Source organism: Ursus maritimus, unplaced genomic scaffold (assembly GCF_017311325.1).
Source record: "Ursus maritimus isolate PB19 unplaced genomic scaffold, ASM1731132v1 scaffold_17, whole genome shotgun sequence".
Taxonomy (NCBI): Eukaryota; Metazoa; Chordata; class Mammalia; order Carnivora; family Ursidae; genus Ursus; species Ursus maritimus.
The window spans coordinates 52663171-52685055 of NW_024424119.1; the positions used below are offsets into that span (position 1 = coordinate 52663171).

General features: G+C 58.5%; 2 protein-coding genes across 6 annotated transcripts; both read right to left on the reverse strand.

Annotated features, from left to right (window-relative positions):
- Positions 1-1398: 1398 nt before the first annotated feature.
- Positions 1399-10071, reverse strand: ST6GALNAC4 (ST6 N-acetylgalactosaminide alpha-2,6-sialyltransferase 4). 3 transcript variants are annotated; one of them, XM_040631954.1, is made up of 6 exons: positions 9911-10071; positions 9392-9478; positions 7738-7923; positions 5050-5462; positions 2919-3026; positions 1399-2101 (listed from the first exon to the last, which is right to left on the reverse strand). In XM_040631954.1, the coding sequence occupies exons 2-6, from the start codon at positions 9401-9403 to the stop codon at positions 1912-1914; spliced, it is 909 nt and encodes a 302-aa protein (XP_040487888.1). In that variant the 5' UTR covers positions 9404-9478; positions 9911-10071; the 3' UTR covers positions 1399-1911. The 3 variants fall into 3 exon arrangements, with proteins under 3 accessions (XP_040487888.1, XP_040487889.1, XP_040487890.1); XM_040631955.1 differs by having other exon boundaries at positions 9392-9539; XM_040631956.1 differs by lacking the exon at positions 9911-10071 and adding an exon at positions 9813-9839.
- Positions 10072-13080: 3009 nt separating this feature from the next.
- Positions 13081-20925, reverse strand: PIP5KL1 (phosphatidylinositol-4-phosphate 5-kinase like 1). Of its 3 annotated transcripts, none has more exons than XM_040631409.1 (8): positions 20768-20925; positions 19601-19651; positions 19235-19389; positions 18845-18969; positions 18308-18342; positions 18162-18217; positions 16811-16964; positions 14253-14380 (listed from the first exon to the last, which is right to left on the reverse strand). In XM_040631409.1, exons 1-7 carry the CDS (start codon positions 20822-20824, stop codon positions 16856-16858), a joined length of 588 nt encoding a protein of 195 aa, XP_040487343.1. In that variant the 5' UTR covers positions 20825-20925; the 3' UTR covers positions 14253-14380; positions 16811-16855. The 3 variants fall into 3 exon arrangements, with proteins under 3 accessions (XP_040487344.1, XP_040487343.1, XP_040487342.1); XM_040631408.1 differs by lacking the exon at positions 14253-14380 and adding an exon at positions 17273-17385 and having other exon boundaries at positions 16834-17037; XM_040631410.1 differs by lacking the exons at positions 18845-18969; positions 19235-19389; positions 19601-19651; positions 20768-20925 and adding exons at positions 13081-13278; positions 17273-17385 and having other exon boundaries at positions 13619-14380; positions 18308-18406.
- Positions 20926-21885: the final 960 nt, after the last annotated feature.

Sequence of the window (21885 nt, forward strand, 5' to 3'; positions counted from 1 at the left end):
CAGAGAAAGGCGTTAATCTGACAGAGTTCCAGGGCAGGAGCCTGAGTGAGGCCAGGTCTCGTTCCAGAGCCGTCCCTCTGAACCTGGAAGCTCCCCTCCCAACCCTCTGCCTGCCAGGTTACATCCCACCCTCACCTCTGCCCAATACCTGCTCGGAGACACTGGCCATTGGCAGGCCAGCAGCTGGGCTCTGGCTGCCAGCCTGCTTCTCCCTGCTTCCCCAGCTCGGGGCTCTCCTCCCTCCTCCCACGCCTGCAGAGGCTTCTGGGCCTGCCTGGCACTGGGCGGGGGGAGGCAGGGCACAAAATGCAGTGCTGTGGGCCAGGTGCCAGGTCTCTAGCCTCTCCTGGGGAGGTTGGGGGCAGGAGGGGGAGCGTGCTGGGTCACCCAGACTCCCTGGCACAACTGGCCATATAATTTGTGGGGGTCCAGAGAGAAATGAAAATGTGCAGCCCCTTATTTAAAAACATAGTAAGAATTTCAAGTTGACAACAGCCGAGCATTATGCTAAGCATAGGATCTGAACAACTGTCCAGGTTACAGGCCCATGAAGCAGGCCCCAGAACCCGGAGCGGGGAGCTAGAACCCCAGGGCTCCATCCCAGGTGAGAGCCCAAGGTCCTGGGGTCCTGGTTCTCCATTAGTCTCCTGGTCTCAGATGAAGGAAGGAGGGAGGGAGGGAGGAGAGGAAAAAGGAAGGGAGGAGTGGTGAAGGCCTCTGGTAGGCTCTTCCCAGCTCCCTAGTGCAGGGCCCAGGACTCAGGCAATTGGGTCCCGACTCAGCCAAGCGGCTTCTCCTCATCTGTAAAATGGCCTAACGCTAGCCCCCTCCTCCCAGAGTGGTTGCAGGGTCCTCGCTCACTGGCGCTTGCTAACTGTTCACTGCTGGGTCTGCTTTTCCCATCTTATAGGTGAGGACACTAAAGCTCAGAGAGGGAAAGCCTGGGGCCTGCCCTCTGCCTCCCTTTCTTGCAGTGCGACCGACTGCTGAGTTAACCGGGGATCTCACTGGCAAGGTCCCTGGAACTTAACCCGCGGACCAGGGAGTGGACACGGGGTGGAGCGATTTCCTTCCCACCCTGAGTCATTTCCGCCCAGGCCCTAGACTCTCCTCCCACGGGTGCAGGACAAGGGGTCCCCTGGAAGCCTCTGAGTTGGGGCGTTCCCTGAGCCAAGTGCAGCCAGGGGGGCACACCTCCTGGCCTGGTGGGGAAGCAGGTACGCTTCTGGGGAAGAAACACGTGGGCAGATTAAATGGCCAGAAGCCCAGGAGTCAGCTGTGGGCCTGGGGAGGGGCCCGAGGACTCAGCCTGCCCTCAAGTCAACAGGTTATGGAATTGTGGCAGGGAGAGAAGCCCCGATCCCCACCCCCAGACACAGGACCACACTTCAGACAGGCTTCCAGAAAATACACGTTTACCCGTACACTCCAGAGGCGGCCCTGCCAGTCACAGTTCAAAGGCCCCTTTGCCCAACGAACCCCAAGCTCCGGGCTGCCCTGACTAGGGCAACCAGCCTGGGCAGTGTGGCACCAAAGGCAGGTGGAGGGGGGGAGTGAAGAGGGCCCAGGGCTGTTGCAAGATCGAAGATCACGATGCTGGTGAGTGGGGGGCCATCGGCCCCGGGGCAAAGGCCACTGGACAGACCCAGAGAAGGGATGAACCCCAAAACGAAGACTTGGATGACTCGGGGAGTGGGATGCGAAGGACGGCGCAAAGGTCGCCACAGTCCTCCTCTTCTCCCCCTCAAGTCTGGAGCCCTAAAATGGCTGCAAGTGTCCCCAGGGTAGGGCAAGAAGGGACCTGAGGTCCTCTAGGCAGGTGGCAGGAGACAGGATCCATAAATTAAATGTTTTTGGTGGAGTGTGGAACAGAGGCCCGGTGAAGGCGTGGCGGCCGGCCAGGTGACAGGGCTACTGGGTCCTCCACGATGGGTGGGCGAACACAATGGGCCTCTTCTTGGCCCAGCGGGAGAACACGGCCTTCTCAGTGATGAAGCGGTGGGCACTGCGGGCTGCCCGCTCGTGTGCCAGGTACATCTGACACTCGTCCAGCCGGCCCTTCTCGAAGTAGTGGTAAGGCACTGAGGGGTGGCTCTCCTCCCTGCGGGAGGGGAAGAGGGACAGGCGTGGGGTACCAAACTCGCCCGCCTCTCGCCCCCTGCTGCCGCCTGCTGCGGCCGCCCCTCACCAGGCACTCCCACGGAGCCCCTGCCCAGGCCCTGGGAAGGCCTGCACAGACCGGGCAGGAGCAGGCCAGCCCACAGATCCCAGAGGCCAGAGACGTACTCTCTGAGCATAAATAACCCGTCTATAAAATGGAGATGGGCACCGGAGACCACAGGTCCAGAAAGATCAAGACTGCGAAGTGCAGGGGCCATGGCAGAGGGCACACGGGCTCCCGTCATCTCGCCCACATGCTCGTCAAGCAAGCTCCAAAGAGAACAGAAGATAAAGATCGGGGACCTGCTCTGTCTGCCCCACACGTGTTACTTACAATAATACCGGAGTGTTACGGTATCAACGGCAACTGGTCCGTTGCAATCTATCCCTGACACGCGTATCAGCCGGCGCCCGACCGTGCCCTTCTAAGCACTTCAGTAGATCACTCTCTCTAAATGTTTCTACCACCTTCTGGGGAAGGTGTGATTGTTTGCTTTCACGCATGAGGAAATGGAGGCCCTGGGAGGTGGCCTGACTGCCCCAAAGTCACAACGGCAGGGTGACACCGGTCATGAGCCTGGGCTCCTTCCCACCAGGCACCGGGCCCAAGGGGTGTCTGAGCCCCAGCCACCCACCAGGGAGCCCACACCCCCTGCGCCCCACAGCTCCAAGGTCCCCCCAGGGTGAGCCAGGACAGGGGCCCCCGGTCCTCCCTGCCCCATAGCCTTTCGTTCCCCCCAGGACCCCGCCGGCCTGACCTGCAGTAGCTGTCGCTGACCATTCCATAGACCACGATCTCCTCACACAGCTCCAGGGCAAGGATCATGGTGAACCAGCCAGTGCTGAGAAAGGAGCCCGACTGCCTCCTGGCAGGAGGGGCAACAGTCAGCCCGCCGCTTCCCCGACTCAAGCTGGAGCAAGGGGCTGTGTGGCGGACCCAGCCTCAGCTCTCTTAGGACACAGCGCTAGTTACCCTCCCAGCCAAGGGCCCCTACCTTGACCCCTGCAGAGGGGACCCTGGGGGAGGCTGGGGAGGGGACAGAGCCAGCCCGAGATCCGCAGCAGGTAAGAGGTGGAGCTGGACGCAAACCCAGGCCTGTTCAGCCCCTCACCACCCACCGAGGACCTGAGCAAACCCCCAGACGATGGCGTGGGGACCCTGGTCACAACCTCTGCTCATCTAAGGGACCGAGCTTGGGGAGGTGGCGGGAGGCCATAGAGCACAGTGGTTGAAAGTGGGTAAGACAGTTGTCTGGAGGGGCACCTGCATGGCTCAGATGGTTGAGCGTCTGCCTTCGGCTCAGGTCATGATCTCCAGGTCCTGGGATCGAGACCCATGTCGGGCTCCAGGCTCAGCAGGGAGTCTACTGCTCCCTCTCCCTCTGCCCAAGTTCTTTCCCTGTCTCTCTCTCTCTCTCAAGTGAATAAATAAAATCTTTAAAAAAAAGATAGTTGTCTGGAATCAGATAGTCTTCAATTCTAACCCTGAATCTGCTCCCAAACCTCTCTGGGGCTCACTGACCCATCTGTGAAATGGGGAGAATTATAGGTAGTTATGGGGAGGGAACATTGTTGGCTCAGCACCTCCCCCATGCCCCCACACCCACCTGGGAGCAAGGGGCTGTGTGGGCAGCCCAGGCCTCAACCCTCTCAATGCACCAGCACTGGTTACTTTCCCGGCCAAGGGCGGCTCACCTCCACCTCGACAGAGGGGTTATGGGGTGGCTCACTCATGCAAGGAACCGGCCACAGCCACTGCTAACATTCTCAGGGGAGGGGGCAGAACTGCTGAGAAGACAAGGAGAAAAAGGAAGGGGACAAAGAATGTCAGGCAGGGAGGTGTGCCTTTAGAGGGGGTAGTCAAGGAGGGCTTCTCTGAGGAGGTGACATCCCATCCAGACCTGAATAGCAAGAAGGAGTCAATCATAGGGAGATGTGGGGGAAGAACATTCGAGACAGAGGGAACAGCATGTGCAAGGCCTGCTTCTGAGGAAGCCCAGGTGGCTGGGGCAGGCTGAGTGAAGGGAGATGACGAGATCACAGGCAGGCAGGGGTCAGATCATACGAGGCTTGCAGGCCAGGGGAGGGGGTGGAAGCCTCGACTGAGACTGACTTTATTCTCCATGTGAAATGAAGCTGCTGTCAGGTTGAGGGCAGGCCACCAACGGGATTAATTCCCTGGGGCGGCTGGTGCTTAGACTGCAGGCGGCCAGAGCGGGGAGCAGCAAGGGGGTGCTGCAAAGGGCGGAGGGTGGAGGGGAAGGAATGGTCGCTTAGGTGGCTTAGGTGCCCTGTGGGCACAGAAGGAGAGTCAAGAGCCCACGATACGGGGCAGGTGATGCAATGAAAGAAGTCGGGTGCAAAGCCCAAGCTTCTGGCTGGGAAACTGGAGGTTGGTGGCTGTATTTCCTGGGCTGGCGCGGGGGCGGAGGGAAGGTAAAAGGCGGGGAGAGCCAGTGTGCGGAGGAGGTAGGCGGGAGTCAGCGTGCTCTTCTGAGTATGGGATACAATGAGATCTTCCATGCAGAGTACTTAACTCGGCGCCTGGTGCATGCGCAGGGCTGTTACTACGGTTAACTGTCACTTTTGTTATCTGGCAGGGACTTTAGAGACCATCTCAGACCTCAGGGAGTATCCCCTCCAGAGGGAGGTGCTCCCTGACGCTGCCCCTACGTGGCAATGCTCCCCTATCTTGTGCTTGCAAAGCCAAACGCCCCTCACCACCACTGGGGATTTTTCATCTCTGTGCTAATTCGATGAAAGACAGTCCTTCTGCTTCTGTCCCTCATCAGAGGCCGGAGCAGACCCTTGATGGACAAAAAGCCGCTGGAGAAGGCGCGCCCCCGGCCGGCAGGGAGCCCCGCCCCCCACAGGCCGGCCCTGGCTCACCGGTTCTTGCCCGTCTCGTCCTGGAAGACCTGGTCGCAGTAGGCCATCATGCGCTCGGTGAAGGTATACACCTGCAGGCCTGGGTACATCCTGGTCAGCTGCAGCAGCGTGCGGTACGTGCGGCCGCCCAGCGCCCGGTCCATGTGCCTGCCCTGGCCCCACACCACATAGAGCGTGTCTCGAGCGTGCTGGAAGTAGTGCGAGTAGTTGCGCAGCAGCAGGGGCACGCTCGTGTGCGAGACCACGCGCAGGGTGCTGCGCCGGCCCACGTCCGCCTCGAAGCCCACGGTGGGCGCCTGGTTCATGCGCAGTACGCACTCGGCGCTGTCGATCTCGGCGCCCAGGCCCGAGCCCAGCATCTGGCCGGAGCTGGACACCACGGCGCAGCTGCGGCACGGTTCTCGGACCAGCGGCTGCGGGGAGAGGCAGAGGCGAAGAGGAAGGCGTGAGCGCCCAGCTCCCGAGGCCCGGCTCCTCCGCCCAGTGACAGCCCCCGGCTTCGCGTGATCCCTGTCTCAGCTCCGAGGACAGCATCCACCCATTCTGCAGATGAGGAATTTGAGGCTGGGCAGGCGAGTGACTTCCCTACGGTCGTAGGGAGAGCGAGGGGCAGGGCTGAGACTCTACGTTCAGAGCCCCATGCTTCCTCATCAGCCATATCCACGTCCCTTCTCCTGATTGTTGAGGCCCCAACAGGCCCTCCATCATGGGTTCCTCATTATAGTTACATGAGCAAATATTTATAAAGCACTTAGAGCAATGCCTGGCACAGACTGGGTGTCATACGTGTGTTTGTTAAGTAAACATGAACCTGAGCTCTTCACAATCACTGTTAAACCACTCCCTCCTCCGCCCGAGCCCCACTCACATTATGCCTGGTTCATAAGTAAAAGGGGGGGTCTTTAGGAGCACAGCCACATTGAGAACCTGAGGTTCTGAGCCTGAATCCTGGCTCGACTATTTCCTCTGTCTCTCGGAGCCTCAATTTCCTCATCTGTCAAATGGGGATGAAAATATTATCTACTTCACCAGGTTGTGAGGACTCAATTAAAAATGCCTGGAGAGGGGGGCGCCTGGGTGGTTCAGTCAGTTAAGCATCTGACTCTTGATCTCAGCTCAGATCTTGGGGAAAAAAAAAGCATGGCGAGTGATCAGCTCAGACCACAGCACAGTGAGGGCCTAATGACCCTCGTGTGAGTGAGTAATGACCACCATGTCATTATCTCTTGAAAAGCAGGTGCTGTGCCAACATGCCTGCAAATGTTCCCTGGGGGTCAGAGGTCAGGACTTCCAGAAAAGGACTTGCTCCTCACTCCATGTCTCCATGTCTTCCTGGGGGCGGACAGGGGTTTACAGGGGCCTGTATCCCACTCTCGGACATTTTATATCTAACATAATGTTGACTTAGGGACTCATAGGTCCATTTTCCAAGTCCTCAAAATACAGAACTAGACTTTTTTATTCTGCCTGCAGTTTGAGCCTGTCCTGACAACAGGGGTCTGTTCAGATCTGAGGTCAGCACCAACCCCAGGAGATACTCTGCTTGTCCCACAAGATCTAAAAAATCTTTAAAAGGTCTTTAAAATATTTCATCGCAATCAGTCCAGCTCTTCAAAATATTTAATTACAACCAGTCCATTCTGATACTCAAAACCTGGATTCCTGGCTTCTCTTAAGAAACCCAGACGATCTGGCAACCCTGAGCCCACATTCCCGTGAGCTCTTGAGTGTCTGAAATATTCACGGCCGCCACCGTGGAAGATGGGACAGCATTGACCCGGCCCACCGACCACCGCACCCAGCTGGCCAAACCCCAGTGGTTTTGCATCTTGATCCAATATTTAGACAGCACCTGTTGTGAACACTGTCCAGGGATCACCCGACTGAACCTGCACAGAAACTCTACAGAGGTGGAAACTACCAGACGGTCTCCTACTGATGACGAGGTAACCGAGACTCAGAGAAATTAAGACCCCAAATATGTCTCCTGCAAGCCAGGGTCCCTGAACATGCCTCCCTCTGATTTCCTCTCAGACAGCCATCAGACTCAGAACTGGGAGCTTTCTGAGCTGGTGTCGGTGTGGGGTGCCTTCGAGAAAACTACCATGGGGTGGGGTGGGGGACCCTGAAATCAGGGTGAGGGGGTAAAGTACTCCAAACCTCGCATGGGGAGGTGGGTCATCACCCCTGAGCCCCAACGTCTCTGTCTCCCCGTGAGAGGGAGGGCTCTGGGGTTGACATGACTCTCCGTCGTCTCTAGCCCCAGCAGCCATCAGCACAAGGCCGGGCACCCGCCTGCTCAATGAACGGATTATGTGTATACATAGTTAATTCTAAAAACACACAGAACGATGCACAGATCCCCATGATGGGATGGCGTCTGTCTCCCGCACCGGGACTGAGAGCTCCAGATGGCCAGCCTGGCTGACTCACCTTTTCTACCGCCAGCACCCAGCTGAGAGCAGCCAGGCAATATTTGTTGAATTAAAAAAAAAAAAGTTCCTCTTAGAACGTGGGGCTTACAGAGGTGAAGTGACTGCTCAGTGTCACACAGCTGGTGAGCACAGGAGCCAAGCCTGGGGTCCGGGCGGCCTGGCATGAGCCTGGTTCTCACCTATGCCCAGAGAGTCAGGGGCCCCCCGACAGCCACGGCCGGCCCTGTTGTGGCGTGTGACCCGGCCCGCTCACCTTCCCGTCTGGCACGCTGCTGTACCCGCTGAAGTGCAGGGGCCCTGGCACGGTGGGCCTGGAGATGGTGGCGAGCTGGGGGTCCAGGCAGGAGGCCAGGCAGAAGGGCAGGCAGGCCCAGCAGCAGAGCACGAGGTAGGCAGCAGAGAAGCCCAAGGAGCACAGAATGACGAGCAGGAGCCGGCCCTGGGGGAGACGGCGGTCAGGGGGTGTGGGCCGGGGTCCCTGGGGCTCCTAGAAGTCCGTGCTGGGTCCAGACCCCAGCTCAGTAGCTTCCAGAACATGAGCACAGTCCACGGTCTCCGTTAACCGGGGCTTCCTCTGGGCTGCCAGGCTCAGGCCCTGGAGACAAGCCCTATTCTTATCCCCATATTCTAGATAAAGAATCTGGGGTGAAGGCTCAAGGCCACACGGCAAGAAAGCAGCAGGATGGGGCCTTAAATTCAGGCTGCAGAAGCCACGCTCTTAACCGGAAGCCTAGGTGCACTGTGCAGCCTTGGGTATGACTCTCCACCCCTCTGGGCCTGTTTCTAGAACATTGGGGCCCATAATGCCCGCGGTGTGAACGTACTGTAAGGACTATGGTAAAAATGCTCCGTGTACTGTAAGGTGATGCACGAGACAGGAGAGCGGCCCCTCAGAAAGGCGACCATCCTCCTTCAGACGTGGGACCGGCGCTGCCAGTATGCCCGTCCCCTGCCCCCTCCCCCTGCTGCTCAGTGACCAGCCCCCTCGCTGATGATCTGGGTCAGCGGCCCAGGAAGTGAGGGAAGTGTCACTCAAAGAATGGTTTCAATCATTGAAAGCGATGGCTCAGAGGCTCCCACCTCCACAAACCATGTGCCCAAGGCCGTCTGAACCAGGAAGCCCTCCAGGCCCACTGGCCCTGCTGGCAGACTTAGTGACCAAGCCTTCAAGGCGGGGGGCACCGGAAAGAGGGCCCGACCCGGGGCTGCCATCGTGTGCTGGGCCACCCCAGTCACCGTCTGTGTCTCTCTGGGCTCTAAAATTCTCCCAGCCTGCCCAAGGCACAGGTCCCCCCTCAGAAGCCACCTAGCAGCTGTTGGTGCTCTGAAAACCGGAGCAGGGAGGCAGCCCCCACCATCCCCCCAGGCATATCCTACCAGAGGCCCACCCTTTTCTGCCCACAAGCCACATCAGCTTCTAAAAATAAATCTCTCTGTGGCCAGCTGTGCGGGGGAGGGGGTTCAGCCCCTGAGGCCTCAGGCTCTGCCTGGTACCTAGTCCTCTGCCCACAAGGGACCCAGAGACCTGAATTCAGGCCGTGGTGGTGGACTCCCCCCAACATCCAGGGCCCCCCGAATCAAGTTGAGAGCAGCCACACCGAACTTTCACACCATATCCCCCTCCCAGGTGGGTGCCTCACCTGGGTGACCTCCGGGGAGCTGACAGGAGATAAGTACTATTACCTCCGTGTCACAGGGGAGACCCAGCAAGGCCCTGAAACCAGGGAGGAAACACCACCTGCCTGAACCACACCGCCTGCCAGACCAGATCAGCAGGGCTTTGAGGCCAGTCTGCCCTTCTTAGCTCAGGAGCAGTGGGTCAGAAGTGAGTCAGTCCTGGGGTGGGAGAGGTTAGGAGGCTGCTGTGCCGGAAGTTCCCCAAGAGCCTTCCTCCTTACACCACTTACCCGGGCCTTCATGCTGCCGTGGCTGCTCAACAGCCCCGGGGCTGCGGTCTCCAGGGCTCACGCTGGGAAGGGGTGGGAGCCAGGCACCTGCCAAGATCCAGAAGCTCAGAGCTGGGTCCTGGGCCTCTGAGGAGCCGGCGCAGGGAAACTGAGGCAGGGGAAGGTATGGGCCAGGGTAAAGGCAGATGACTTCCAGGAATGAAACTCCTTAAAGTCCCCCAAACACCGGACAGCGCTGTCCGCATCCTAAAGGAGCTGGTATCTGTGACCTTCGGGGAAACCTCCCACCAACCCAATCCCCATCGTGCAGATGGGGAAGGAGAGGCAGGGAGGGGGAGCCCTCGGCTCAAGGTCACCCATCGAGTCCGGGTCAGTTAGAACCAGGAGCCAGGAGCCCCGACTGCCACCCCATCCCTCCTACCTCTCTACAAGAGGGATGAACAGAGAGGCCTGGGGCAGGATAGGACGAGGGATTTCCACCCCTCTCCCAGATTCCACCTCCCCCGGCCAGGCGCTAACCAGGCGGACGGGCTGGGGCGCTCCGGCTGCTCTCGATCCGCTGCTCGGAGCTCCATGGCCCGCAAAACGGGCGGGCCGGGCGGGAAGCCGGAGCCCCGGGGCGGAGGCGGCACCGCGGCCGCGGCTTCTGGAGGCTGGAAACCGAACGTGAGCCGCCGGCAGCGGGGGCGGGATCTGCGAGGACGGGGAGGAGACAGGCGCGCTGGAGGCGGGTCCCGGGCGACGGGGGAGGGACCTACGAGGACCGCCTGCGCGACACGGGAGGGAAGTGCGTGGCTGGCGGCCGGGGCCTCCGGGATGGGGGCGGGGCCTGCGGGCCGGGGGCGGAGTCGGAGGGTGAGCTTCTCCCCTTTTCCCGCCCTCCCACATTTCTCCCAAGCTCCTGCCCGGGTCGGGTGGGCGGCGCGCAGAGAAAAGACCTAGGGAGTGTGGCAACCTAAGCGTCGTGGCTGCCTAGCCGGCTGGACTCGAGTTTCTCCATTTGTGAAATTGGGGGATGGGTAGGAAAATGAAGCAGGGGCTTGGGGTCAGGCAGCCATTTGGGGGGGAGGGGTTCAAGCTTGTAGGATTGCCAGATTTAGCCAGTAAAATACAGGACGCTCAGTTATATTTTCAGATAAACAATGAATAATTATATTAAAAATCTGACATTCCAGTAACTGGACATTCTATATTTTCTCTGGTGACCCTAGAGGGACCGTCTCTAGTAGTGTGACCTCCACCTGGGCCTCAGTTTTTCTCCTCTATGAAGTAGGGATGATGACAGCAGTACCTGCCAGTGAGATAGTACAGGGCAGCTGTGATACAGTTAGGATTCGAACCCTGGGCAATCTCACAGCCACATATTTCACCTCCTCACCTCCCCCTTCCCAAAGCGTCCTCCAAACCCCAGCCAACTCAATCTTGCACCCCTCAGTCTTGCACCCCTATAGATGCTGAAATGTGTCCCATTTGAAGGCTCAGGTGGAATCCCCTGGGGAGTGCCTTCTGGGGCTGCAAAGGGTTGAAAGAGCAGATACAGGGCAATAGGGAGGAGTGCACCTGTGGAGAAGTGGAGGGCATGCTTCTCATCGAAAGTGTTTTTATAAAATGCTTTATGGGCCAGAAAGCTCAACTTACCACCTCCATCACACCTACCCCTTCAGGACCTTCCCCTGGGATCCAGGCTAGATTTCTGCTCAGACCCCATTTCAAATTCTACTTGCCTTTTTCTCAGAGCCTCTGGTGTGGGCACAACACCAAGGTGTTTGGGTATCTGCACCCAGATAAGCAACTTCCCAAGGCTACGTGTCCTGTTCCAGTGCAAAGTCAAGTTCGCCATGCATCTCCCCGTCCTATGGGGGGGGGGGCACGCTAAAGCAGCCCTGCCCCTGAGCTTCCTTTGAGCACAGGCCTACCTTGTCCCTCCCCCGCAGCTGCGCCCAGCTCAAAGGTAGTGGTCCACGTTCAGTCTCTCTCTGTGGTCTCCTATTCATTCAAGGCCAGGCACACAGTGGGTCCCCTAAGCCAGAGTCCTTCTGCCACCACCCCCAAGTCCTCGTCCTTCAGGTCTCTCTCTTCATAGCCCCAACCCCAAGGGGAGAATGGTGAGAAAATTCCCTAAGGACTCATTCATCACCCACAATGGCTGGTGAAGTGACCATTCTTTCCCCAAAGAGGCAACTCTCTCCTTGTTAGGGCCACATGGAGACGAGGACATGCCCGAATGTCCTGGACTCCCAGAGTAGATGAGGATCACACATCCACAGTAGAACTGCCAGTGGGAAGTTCTGCAGGCTCAGATAAGCTCTTCAGTTTGGTTTCGGCAAAAGTCCACTCTCTTTACCCTGACCTACAAGGTCCTGTACAGTCGGAACTCCTACCTTTCTCTTAATCACCTTCTACCTATCCTGGTCACCCTTCTGACCCCCAATCACATTGAGCTCATCCCTACCTCAGGACCTTTGCACTTGCTCTCTCCTCTACCTGGACTGCTCTACTCACATAGCCAGCTCCCTCCTGTCATTCAGCTCAAATGTCACCTCTTCAGAAAGGCCCTCGCCAACCACTCTATGTGGCACTGCATGCCCATCCCTCTAAGTCACCAGTCACACTCTGAAATCATCCTGTGTACTAACGGGTCCATCCACCCACTAGACTCTCAGCTACACATGGGGGCTGAGTCAGGCCAGTCACGTTCTCTGGCATTTCCAGCACTCGCAACACCCAGCACACACTAGATGCTAGATGATGTCTGTGGAATGACCAAGTTAGAACCAGGAATCCTGGGCCCCATGAGATCTTGGATGTCACGTCCCTCTCCGGCCTTAAGCTCTGGCTCAGCCCATTGCCAGAGACCCAAGGTAGGTGAGGGGCTGAGCCCTCCTTATCTGTGAGTGCAGGACTCTCAGGCTCTGACTCGTCCTGCCAGATCCAGACCCTGGGGAAACGTAGGGCCAAGCCCCGTTTCCTGCTGCGTAGCCCTCCCGCTCTGAACTTCCCCCCCACACACACCTCCTGAGTGATGACCTTACCGCCTCTATGTGTCAACTTCCTGCTGGGCCAAAACAAGAAATTCTCCGTGACTTGTGCCATTTCACGAGGTTGAATAATCATCCAAGGTCACCCAGACAGCTCGGGGTGAGGTCAATTGTATACATATTCCAGGAGCCCACTCTCCAGTGCTGCGGCATTAACTTTCCCTGACCTCTCCCTCCCTACCCGCCATTTTGCTTTATTTTCTCTGAAGGCTAATGGACTGGCAATGTTTGGTATTAGCTGAATGGCTCTCCCAAGGTCCGGTTCCAGGGCTGGGGGTCAGCTCTTGGCCCACAACGTCCCCTACCACCACACTGTCCCTCCCACCCTGAACTCTGACCGCAGTGAAATGTTACTTTCTCTTAAGTGTCAGGCTCTCTCTCACCCCAGACTTTTGCTGTGCCCTTGGCCTGGGACCCTCCCAGGGCTGCATCTGACTCTTCTGGTCTCAGTTGAGATGGTTGAGCCCCACCTCCATCAAATTATTAGGTGGAGGCCCCTTCCCTCAGCACAATGGCCCCATGCCCCTTCATGAGGCTGTGTCATACCAGGCTGCTTTTGTCACCATCTCTCCCCAGGCCGTGAGCTCTGTGAAGGTAGAATCTGCGAATCTTGCTCCACCCCCAGGTCCCCATCACCCAGTAGAGGGCCTGTCAGGTGCTCAATAAATATTTAATGAGTTAACAAAGTCCGTTTTCATCTTCCAATTGTACAGATTAGGCCACTGGGGCACAGAGAGGTTTAGCACCTTGCCCTGGTCACACACAGCCAGGCCCCAGAGCAGCTCTAGAGGAAAGGCCCACTTGCGTATGGTTGGATTGGACCAGGGTCAGAGGCCAGGCTGGAGTTTCCTGGAGGAAGGAGAAGGAATGATCAGGGGCTATGCATGCACTGTGCTTCTTTGCTCCCGGTAATTTCCGAGCAGCCATACCCTATACCCTCGGGTCTGACCACCAGCCCCTACCCCCATTCCGCAGATAAGAAAAGTGACTCCAGGGGAGGGAAGAGCTTACTCAAGATTAATGGTGGGCCTCCAAATAGTGTCTTCCAGAGATGCAGGCCCCCCCATTGCCCCCCACCTTCTCCCACCTGCCTCCCTTGAGGAGCAGGAGCAAGAGGGACCACCTCAAAAGGAGACCAATGGGCAGGGGGTAAAGAGGCCTGGGTTCTTGGGCTGGCCTTTCCACTTACCCATGGGTAAGCCCCTTAAAGTCTCTGGGCCTCAGTTTCCCCATCTGGACAACAAAGCGCTTGGCTGGAGCCTTCAGCCTCCCCCCATCCCCAGTGCACAGGGCCGAGGGAGATGGTGGGTAAGAATACAGGCTCCTGAGTCCAAAAGGCATAGTCGAGTCCTGGTTCCAGCGTTTATTGCTGAATGATCTTGCGCAGTCCCTTCACCCCCTGAGCCTCCATTTCATGTCTGTAAAAAGAGAATAATAGCTTTTTTTTTTTTTTTTTAGGATTAAATGAGCTAACGTAGGAGAGTCCCTGGCACAAGGCCTAACGCGGCATCACCACCCAATGAGGCTGTGTTGTCAAGGTATTAGTTGGGGAATGCTGCCCTCTGGAAGCCAAAGGGAGGAACGGCAGGCGAGGGGAGCCCAAGCCGCCGCCGGGGCCAGGCTAGAACCCTGGTGCCCGGCGTGCGCGCCCATTGTCCAGATGCGGAGCGCGGCGGGCGCGGGTCACGCGGTGTGTGCCTCCACCCACTGGCAGAGGCGACGGGCGTAGCGAGCGGGGCTGACGGTGGAGAAGGTCCGGCGCGGGTAGCGCAGCGTCTTCCATAGGTGCTCCAGCCGCTTGCGGAGCCCGTAGACCGTGGCGAGATCCACGAGGCCCAGGAAATAGCGTTGCTCCGGCCCATCGAGGATGTGTAAGGCGTTGGGGGAGTCGGGCAGCAGCCGGCGGTTCTGGGATGCCGGCTCCTCGGGGCTCTGTACCCCTCGCACAGACCTGGCGGCCAACAGGAGGGTGAGGCTACCGCCTCCTCCAGGGGGCCCCAGCCCAGGGATTCCCGCAAGCGTAACCACGGGGCGCCCGGGCAGCTTCTGCGCTGACCCTGCTCTTCCTCCGCTCATTCCCACAACTCCTGTGTGCCAGGCCTGTGACGTCAGATAAACTGGGAGGCCGAGTAAAGTGTAGATGACGGTCTAGAGCTGCACTGTCCATTACGTAGCCACTAGCCACACGTGGCCATTGAGCATTTAAATGGGGCCAGTCCCAACTGAGATGCGCTGTAAGTGTAAAATACATACTGAATTTCCAAGACAGTATGAGAAAAAGAGTGTAAAACACCTCACAAACGTTTATATTGATTAGTTGATGAAATGATAAAAATCTGGGGTGCATTGAGTAACAAATATATTATTAAAATTATTTTTACCTGTTTCTGTTTACTTTTCTAAAGAGGCTAAATTTTCTAAAGAAAATTTAAAACTACATGTGTGACTCGCATTACATTCCTTTCTTTTTAAAATTTTATTTCTTTATTTGAGAGAGAGAGAGTGCACAGAGGAAAGGGAGAAGCAGACTCCCCACAGAGCAGGGAGACTGCCTGGGGCGGGGGGCTCGATTCCAGGACCCCAAGATCGTGACCCCAGCCCCAGCCGAAGGCAGCTGCTTAATCAGCTGAGCCACCCAGGCGCCCTCGCATTACATTTCTATTGGGTGGTGCTGGTCCAGAGCATTTGGGTCACACAGACTCTGGCTCCGTCCTTATCTGCCACATCACTGTGGCCAAGTCTGGTATTGGGGTGTTTCCTAAACTTCTGTTTGGGGTCATCCAACCCTGGAGGTTTTCAGGGTGGCAGAGCTGAAACTGTGTGAACAACGTCCAACCCCAGTTTATAGATAGTGCGTGCGTGGGTGGTGGTGGGGTGCCTTCTAAATGTATTCCAAATCCGAAGATGTCTTTGGCTGGGCCCCAGTCCCAGCCAGAAGCAGGTTCAATTCCCTAATTTTGTCCTCCAGGAGGTGGAGGGGAGTTGGGGAAGTGTCGCTGAAAGAAATTAGCCAAATGAGAGACAAGCCCTCCCTAGACATCGACCAATCAGAACCCAGGGGTCTGGGTGCCTGGGCAAAACACCGAAACCCTTTGGGGGAGGTGCTGGGGGTTGGGGAGGAGGGAGGAGAGGGTTTGTTCTGAACGAGGGGCTGGGAACTGGTAGGGGTGGGGCTGGGGCCGTGGCCATTTACTAGCCAGCATATTTCAATATGACAACAACCATTAGATGCAAAGTAGGGTTTACTGGCTGCATGACAATTGTAATCTAAGCACCAGCTGGAGATAGAAGGGGCAAGGGAGAAGCTGACCAAGCTTGGGTGGGCAGACCTTGGGGGCGGGGAGCGTCTGTGTCCCAGGGCAGGAATTCCACCCTCTGGGCAGGATGTGTCCAGCCAATTTGTGGGGAGCCGATAACCTGGATTCTGCCGCAGCCTCACCCACCTCCAGAAGGTGGGCTGGGGGCTGGATGAGAGGATGTCACTTTGTACTTTTTCACCTACTAGATGATTGGACCTCTTTCCTTAATGGGCTTTCCTCAACCCCGACGTAATCCTGCTCAGCCTGGGAGGACTGAAATCCCAGTAACTAACCAAGTATTAATATGAGTCCTCAGAAGTCATTCTACTACCTCACTTCCCCCCTCTGAGCCTCAGTTTTCACATCTCTAAACTAGGAACGAGCCCACCTTAATGACCTTCGGTCGGCATGCAAAGAGCGACAGTTACTTCTACAAAACCAAATGGCGAGGGTGCCAATGGTGATGACCTCAGGGTCCTAGAAGTGGAACGACTGGTTCAAATGTCAAAAGCCTCCTGTGCCTGGGGGGCTCAGTCGGTTAAGCAGTTGACTTCGGTTCAGGTCATGATCTCAGGGTCCTGGGATGGAGCCCCATGTCAGGCTCCACACTCAGCGGGGAGTCTGCTTCTCCCTCTCCTCTGTCCCTCCCCCTGCTTGTGCTCATTCTCTCTCAAATAAATAAATAAAACCTTCTATTTTATTAATAAAGGGCAAGCACTCTTTCTAAAGTAAAAATTAAATAGATCTGAAAACTGCTTTGAGACCTTCAGTGGCTCCACATACCCTTCAGGAAAATGGGCAGATTCGTCACATCAGCACTGAAGCCCTTGTCCAGCTGGGTCTCCCCTGCTCAGTCCTGTGCTGCGGTCCACACGTGCCCACCAATCCCGCCACCCAAGCTTCTCCAGCCCTCCACCCTCCACACACACACACACACACACATACACACATGCACGCATGGACACACGAACAGCACACTTTCCAGTCTCCGAGCCTTGGTCTGTGCTGACCCCCGCCTCATCATCCATCTTTCTCATGCTCTCATCACCTCATTCTTGCCCTTGCCCCCGCGGGGGGCCCACCTGACTGTGCGGAAGATGAGGCTGTTGCCCGGGCCCCGCTCGTCCTCATGGAGAAGCTGGAAGGCCATCAGGAGGCTGTAATCGAGCACGTTGAGCTCCCGGAGGAAGGCGGTGTCCAGTTCCATCTGGTGGAGCAGCCAGCTCCGCTGGGGCCCTGCCAGAGCATCAGTGCCCCCACCTGAGTGCTCCTCGTGTGTCAGGCAAGGCGCTGAGGGCTCCACACATATCTGCCCCAAGAGGGCGGGTGTCATTAACTGTTCCATTTCACAGACGAGGACACTCATCTGTAATTTGGCCTGGTCACCTAGCTAGTAGGTCGTGGAGCCAGAATTTGAACCCTGTTCTGCCTGACTCTAGAATCCGGGCTCTGAATGACTCAGGCAGAGGGCAGGGCCAGGGACACCCTTATAATTTCACCCCTGAATGGAGGAAGAGCAGGCACGGACTGCCTCCATGGCTCACCCAGGTCGATGGTCTTGCCTTGAAAGTTGAGGTCCTTCAGCACCAGGACAAGGGGGCTACCCTCAGGGGCTGGCTCCACCCATCGGCTCACCTCACAGCCCTTTATGTCGTACCTGTGAGTGAAAGGGGGCGACAGAATTCAGCTTTATACAGACTGACACTCACGGGGAACCAAGAAACAAGAGCTTCCACTGGGTGGATGTTCGAATCCTCCCCACAAGCCACTCCATTACTGTCCCCGTGTCAGAGCTGAAGAAAGAGGCTCAGAGACTTTCTTTGACTTGCCCAAGACCACACAGTAAGTAAAGGGCAGAGTCGGGATTTGAACTTGGGCCTTTGGAAGTCCAGTTCGGGCTTTATCCCTGCCTGTGCCTGCCTCTCGGCACTTTGTCATCCCTGGAAGTGTCCCTGACACGGGCGTCCAAGCCTAGACAGCAGCACCAGAAGGGCTTGAGGGAAGTCCTCGGCCCCGGGGGGGGGGGGGGGGGAGCACTCATGGGGAGCTTGCAGGCAGAGTCACGGTTAGGAGGCAGAGAGGGCCGTGTGCAATAAGAGGCTGGGTTTGAATCCCTGCTCCTCACACAGTAGCGGTGTGGCCCTTCCCCTCCTCAGCTTCTCATCTATAAAATGGGGGTGATAACCACACGTACCCCTCAGAGTCGTTCTGGGAATAAAGAAGGCAATGAATGCAAAGACGACCCAGCGCCCAGTGCATCCTGAGTGCTCAGGGGACGCTGGTCGTGCCTATCCCTGTCTCCGATCCATTGGGAGATCTTGGGGATGTCCCTCCCTTCTCCTCCCCGAGCCCCAGTTTCGCATCTATCTAGTGAGTATGGGTGCTTCGGGTGGTACATCCCGCGTGGGGCCGGGGCCCTGGGAGGCGACTCACCTCTCAGAGATGCGGCCGGCGGGATAGAAGACGCTTAGCATGATGATGAAGAATTCCTGGGGACGGGGGTAGGGAGTGAGGGAGGACAGGATCTCACCCTCCAGCCGCCCCCTCTGTCCCGGCCCCCTCGCCTCGGCCTCACCCACCTTCTTTCCCCGAGCCACCCGCAGACTGTGCACTCCTGGAAGGGGAGAGGGCGCCAGGTGAGGGGCCCCCAACTCGACAACCCCTGGTCCCTCCCGCCCTTGGCCCAGCTCCAGGCCACGCCTCCTCCTCGAGGTCCACTGCCTCCCGAGCCCGCCCCTCCCGGCCGCGGCCCCAGACCTCTGCCTCTGCTTGGCTGGACGTCCCGACTGGACCCGCCTCTAGGCAGCCCCGGAGAGGGGCGGTCCTCAGGCGTGACCCCACCCATATGCCCGCCACCTCCGGGAGGCCCCGCCCCAAAGCTCGGCCCGCGCCCGCCGAGCCCGCCTTTCCGCTCCGCCGACGTCCAGGACACGCCCCCCACGGAACGCTGCCCGCAACCGGAGCCGCCGGCCCAGGCTCGGGCTCAGGTCTCCTACGCCCCCCATCCTGGAAGCCGCCCCACTCCCTAGCGCCCTCCCCTGCTCGCTCTCGGTCTTCTTCACTCCTCCCCGCCCCCTTCCCCCGCCCCGCAGTCCCCGGTCCCCGGCCGGTCGTACCCAGCAAACGCGCAAGGAGCGAGTGCGGATACCGCTGCAGATGCTGCACGTAGCGGGGCAGGTGGGCGAGCAGCGCCCGCACCTCCCGACGCCGCTGGGTCTTCAGGAAGAAGCGTTGGTCGTGGCTGGGGGTTGGAGGGAGAGGTCACCGGTCAGGCGGGGCTGGAGCGGCCCGCATCGGGCCCTCTGCCCGAGTGTGGATCTGTCTGTCCGGTTCTCGAGGCCTCCCCACCCCCGCCCCGGTCACCTCCCGCCCTCACTCTCCTCCATCTGACCTCTACCTGGCCCTGACCCTCCCTGACCTGGCCGTTCTGTTTCTTTTCCACCCCCCCACCCCCTCCACCCAGGGACACCACTCCCACCCCTTCCCCACCCCTGCTGCCAGCTCACGACAGGAAGAAGCTGGCTTTGCTCTTGGAGGTGCTGAGGAACTGCAGGTAGGGGCCACCTGGGCCGAGCGCCGCCTGATAGTCCTCCTCGGCCAGGCCTAGGGAGTGGCGCAGCCAGGCGAAGGCCGGGCCAGCCAGGGTGCCCAGCTCGAAGCCCTGCAGGGGAGGAAGAGCAGCCCCAGGAGTGTCCACGGGAGACCCAGGTGTGTGCAGTAGGCCCTAGCATGGGAGGGTCAGGGTAACCACACCCTTCCTGCAAAGCCCTGAGGCAAGCCAGCACTCCCACTGCACTGATGGGGAAACTGAGGAAGACAGAGAAGGAAGACCAGTACACACCCCTCCCATGCAGCAGTCTTGGGCTTCCTACCTCGTGAACCTGGGTCAGGACCTCGGAGAAATCCTCCTCAGTGGGTGGTCCCTACAGGAAGGGGTGGAGGGGCTCAGTCAAGTCTTAGCCCCACACTGCCAGCTCCAGCATCCCCAAGAGCCCTGCACCTGGCCTCACCCTCTTCCGTCAATGGGATTGCTCCAGCAAACAGAGACCAGAACTCAGAGCCTCGGCCGTTCACCCAGAAGCCCATGTTGGCCAAGTGAAGCCAGATGCCATCCCAGTGAAAGGGGATGGCCTTAAAGCCAAGGGACCTCCCTGCCTCAGTGTAAGAAGGGCAGGATCAGAGAAGGCTTCCTGGGGGAGGTGGCCTCTAAGCTGAAATCTGAAAGGTGGTGGAAAGGAGGAGCATGGTGCTTATAGCAGGGGGAACAGCATCGGTGGTCACTGAAAGGGCAGGAGGGCTCAAGTGGATGGACTGATTAAGGGAGGCATGGAGTGTGAATGCAGCTGGACAGTTGGCCCTTGGGCTTGAGCCAGCAGGATCCGGAGGCCATGCTGAGTACTGGGGAGCCATGGAAGATTGTCAGCAGGTGATGAGATTTAGAAGACCGCCCCCCTTCCCCGGCTCCTACACTCTTCTTGGACCTCTAGGTCCCTGTGCCAGGACTTGGCCTGTGGGATGTGGTCACACTGTGCACACGTGTGCACACACACAAACAACACACATGCTTGCCCTGGCCTGTCCAGCTGCTGAGCTTGCAGTTGGGCGACCCTTTCTGCTGAGCCAGCCTGGCCCCAGCCTGAGCTCCGGGGAGGATGGGCCAGGCTGGTGGAGTGGGGGTGGGGTCCTTTCTCAGCCATACACCCTAGCAGAGCCAGGAGGGCATCAGGGACCAAGGACTACAATCCCCCCCACACCCATTATACAGATGGGGGCGCTGAGGCCCGAAGAAGCAGAGGCCCATTTAGAGTGGCACACCACCACCTGGGTCAAGGGGTTCCTCACGTCCCCAGTACACACTGGGCTTTGCGGCTTCCTGGCCTCAGCCCCCACCCCAGCGTGTCCCTCCCTGCACCAAGCCCCTGATTTCCTCCTTTTATAGCCCTCTCTGATCCCCGCCCCTGCAGTATTAGCAGGACCTGGCATCCGCGCGGTCTAGCCCTCGGTACCGAGGAGGTACATGGCACTGATGGGCCACTCACTGTGGGTGGGTGGTCCATGGAGACCTGGGTGGCAGCCCACAGCCCTGCCTGCATCATGCATGTCAGCTGGTGCAGCTCATGTCCCGGGCCAATCTCAAACAGGCCAAGGCGAGCCTGCTTGTCTCGGAGACGCCAGAAGAGGCCACGGCGGCCCGAGGTCGAGGTGGCTGCTCTGCATCCAGCCTCTGGGGAGGGGGCCAGGACCTGGTGGCAGGAGGCACAAGAAGCAGTGAGCACATGGAAGCACCCCAGAGGGGAAAGACCTGGGTTGGGGTCCCAGCTCCAGGACTTGTGAGCCCCCCTGTTATTGCTCTCTGCCTCAGTTTCCTTGGTTGTAAAACAGCGATAACGCTGGTACCCACCTCGCTGGGTGTTGTGATGGGCCACACAGTGTCCGGCATGCAGTCAACACCCAGAATAGAATGATGGTTATTATTATCAGTAGGTAGAGAATGCTTTCCGCAGCCAAACCTGTCTCTCACCAGCTGTATGATCTTAGGTAAGTCACCTAACCTTTCTGCGTCTCGTTTTCTCATCTGTAAAATGACAACTATAATAACTCCTTTGTGGCAGTTTGAGCTCCAGGCACAGGAACACTTGAGAGTAGGAGCTGTGACGCCAGGGACTCGGTCACCTATTCCACTCCCTATTCTACTCGTCTATGCGGAGTTCCTCCAGGCCGAGCGGAGGGTCAGCACGAAGCTGAGCTCACAGCAGCTGACCCATTAGTAGTGGGCACCCACCATGTGCCCAGCACTGGCCGAGAGCTTGACTTGCTAACAGCCCTGTGGAGGAGGAGCTTTTTCCCGATGAGAAAACGGAGGGAGTTCTCTGGGGACACCCGCCAGACCTCCCCCTCCATACCTGCGGCCCCGTGTGGGGCGTGTCCTGGTCCCCGCCCAGTGCCGGACCCCTCCAGGGCTTGGATGGGGGTGTGTCCGCGGTGCACAGGGAGCGGAGGACTGGGCCCTGTCCCCCAACACTTCCCTCTCCTGTCCTCTCTTGGGTCCGCACCTACCTCGCGGGGCCCCGGGCTCGGTGCGGCCATCGCCCCCGCAGCAGCTTCCCGGGCTCCGGCCGCGTCCCCGCCGCCGCGCTGCAGGAGCCGGTCCCCTCCC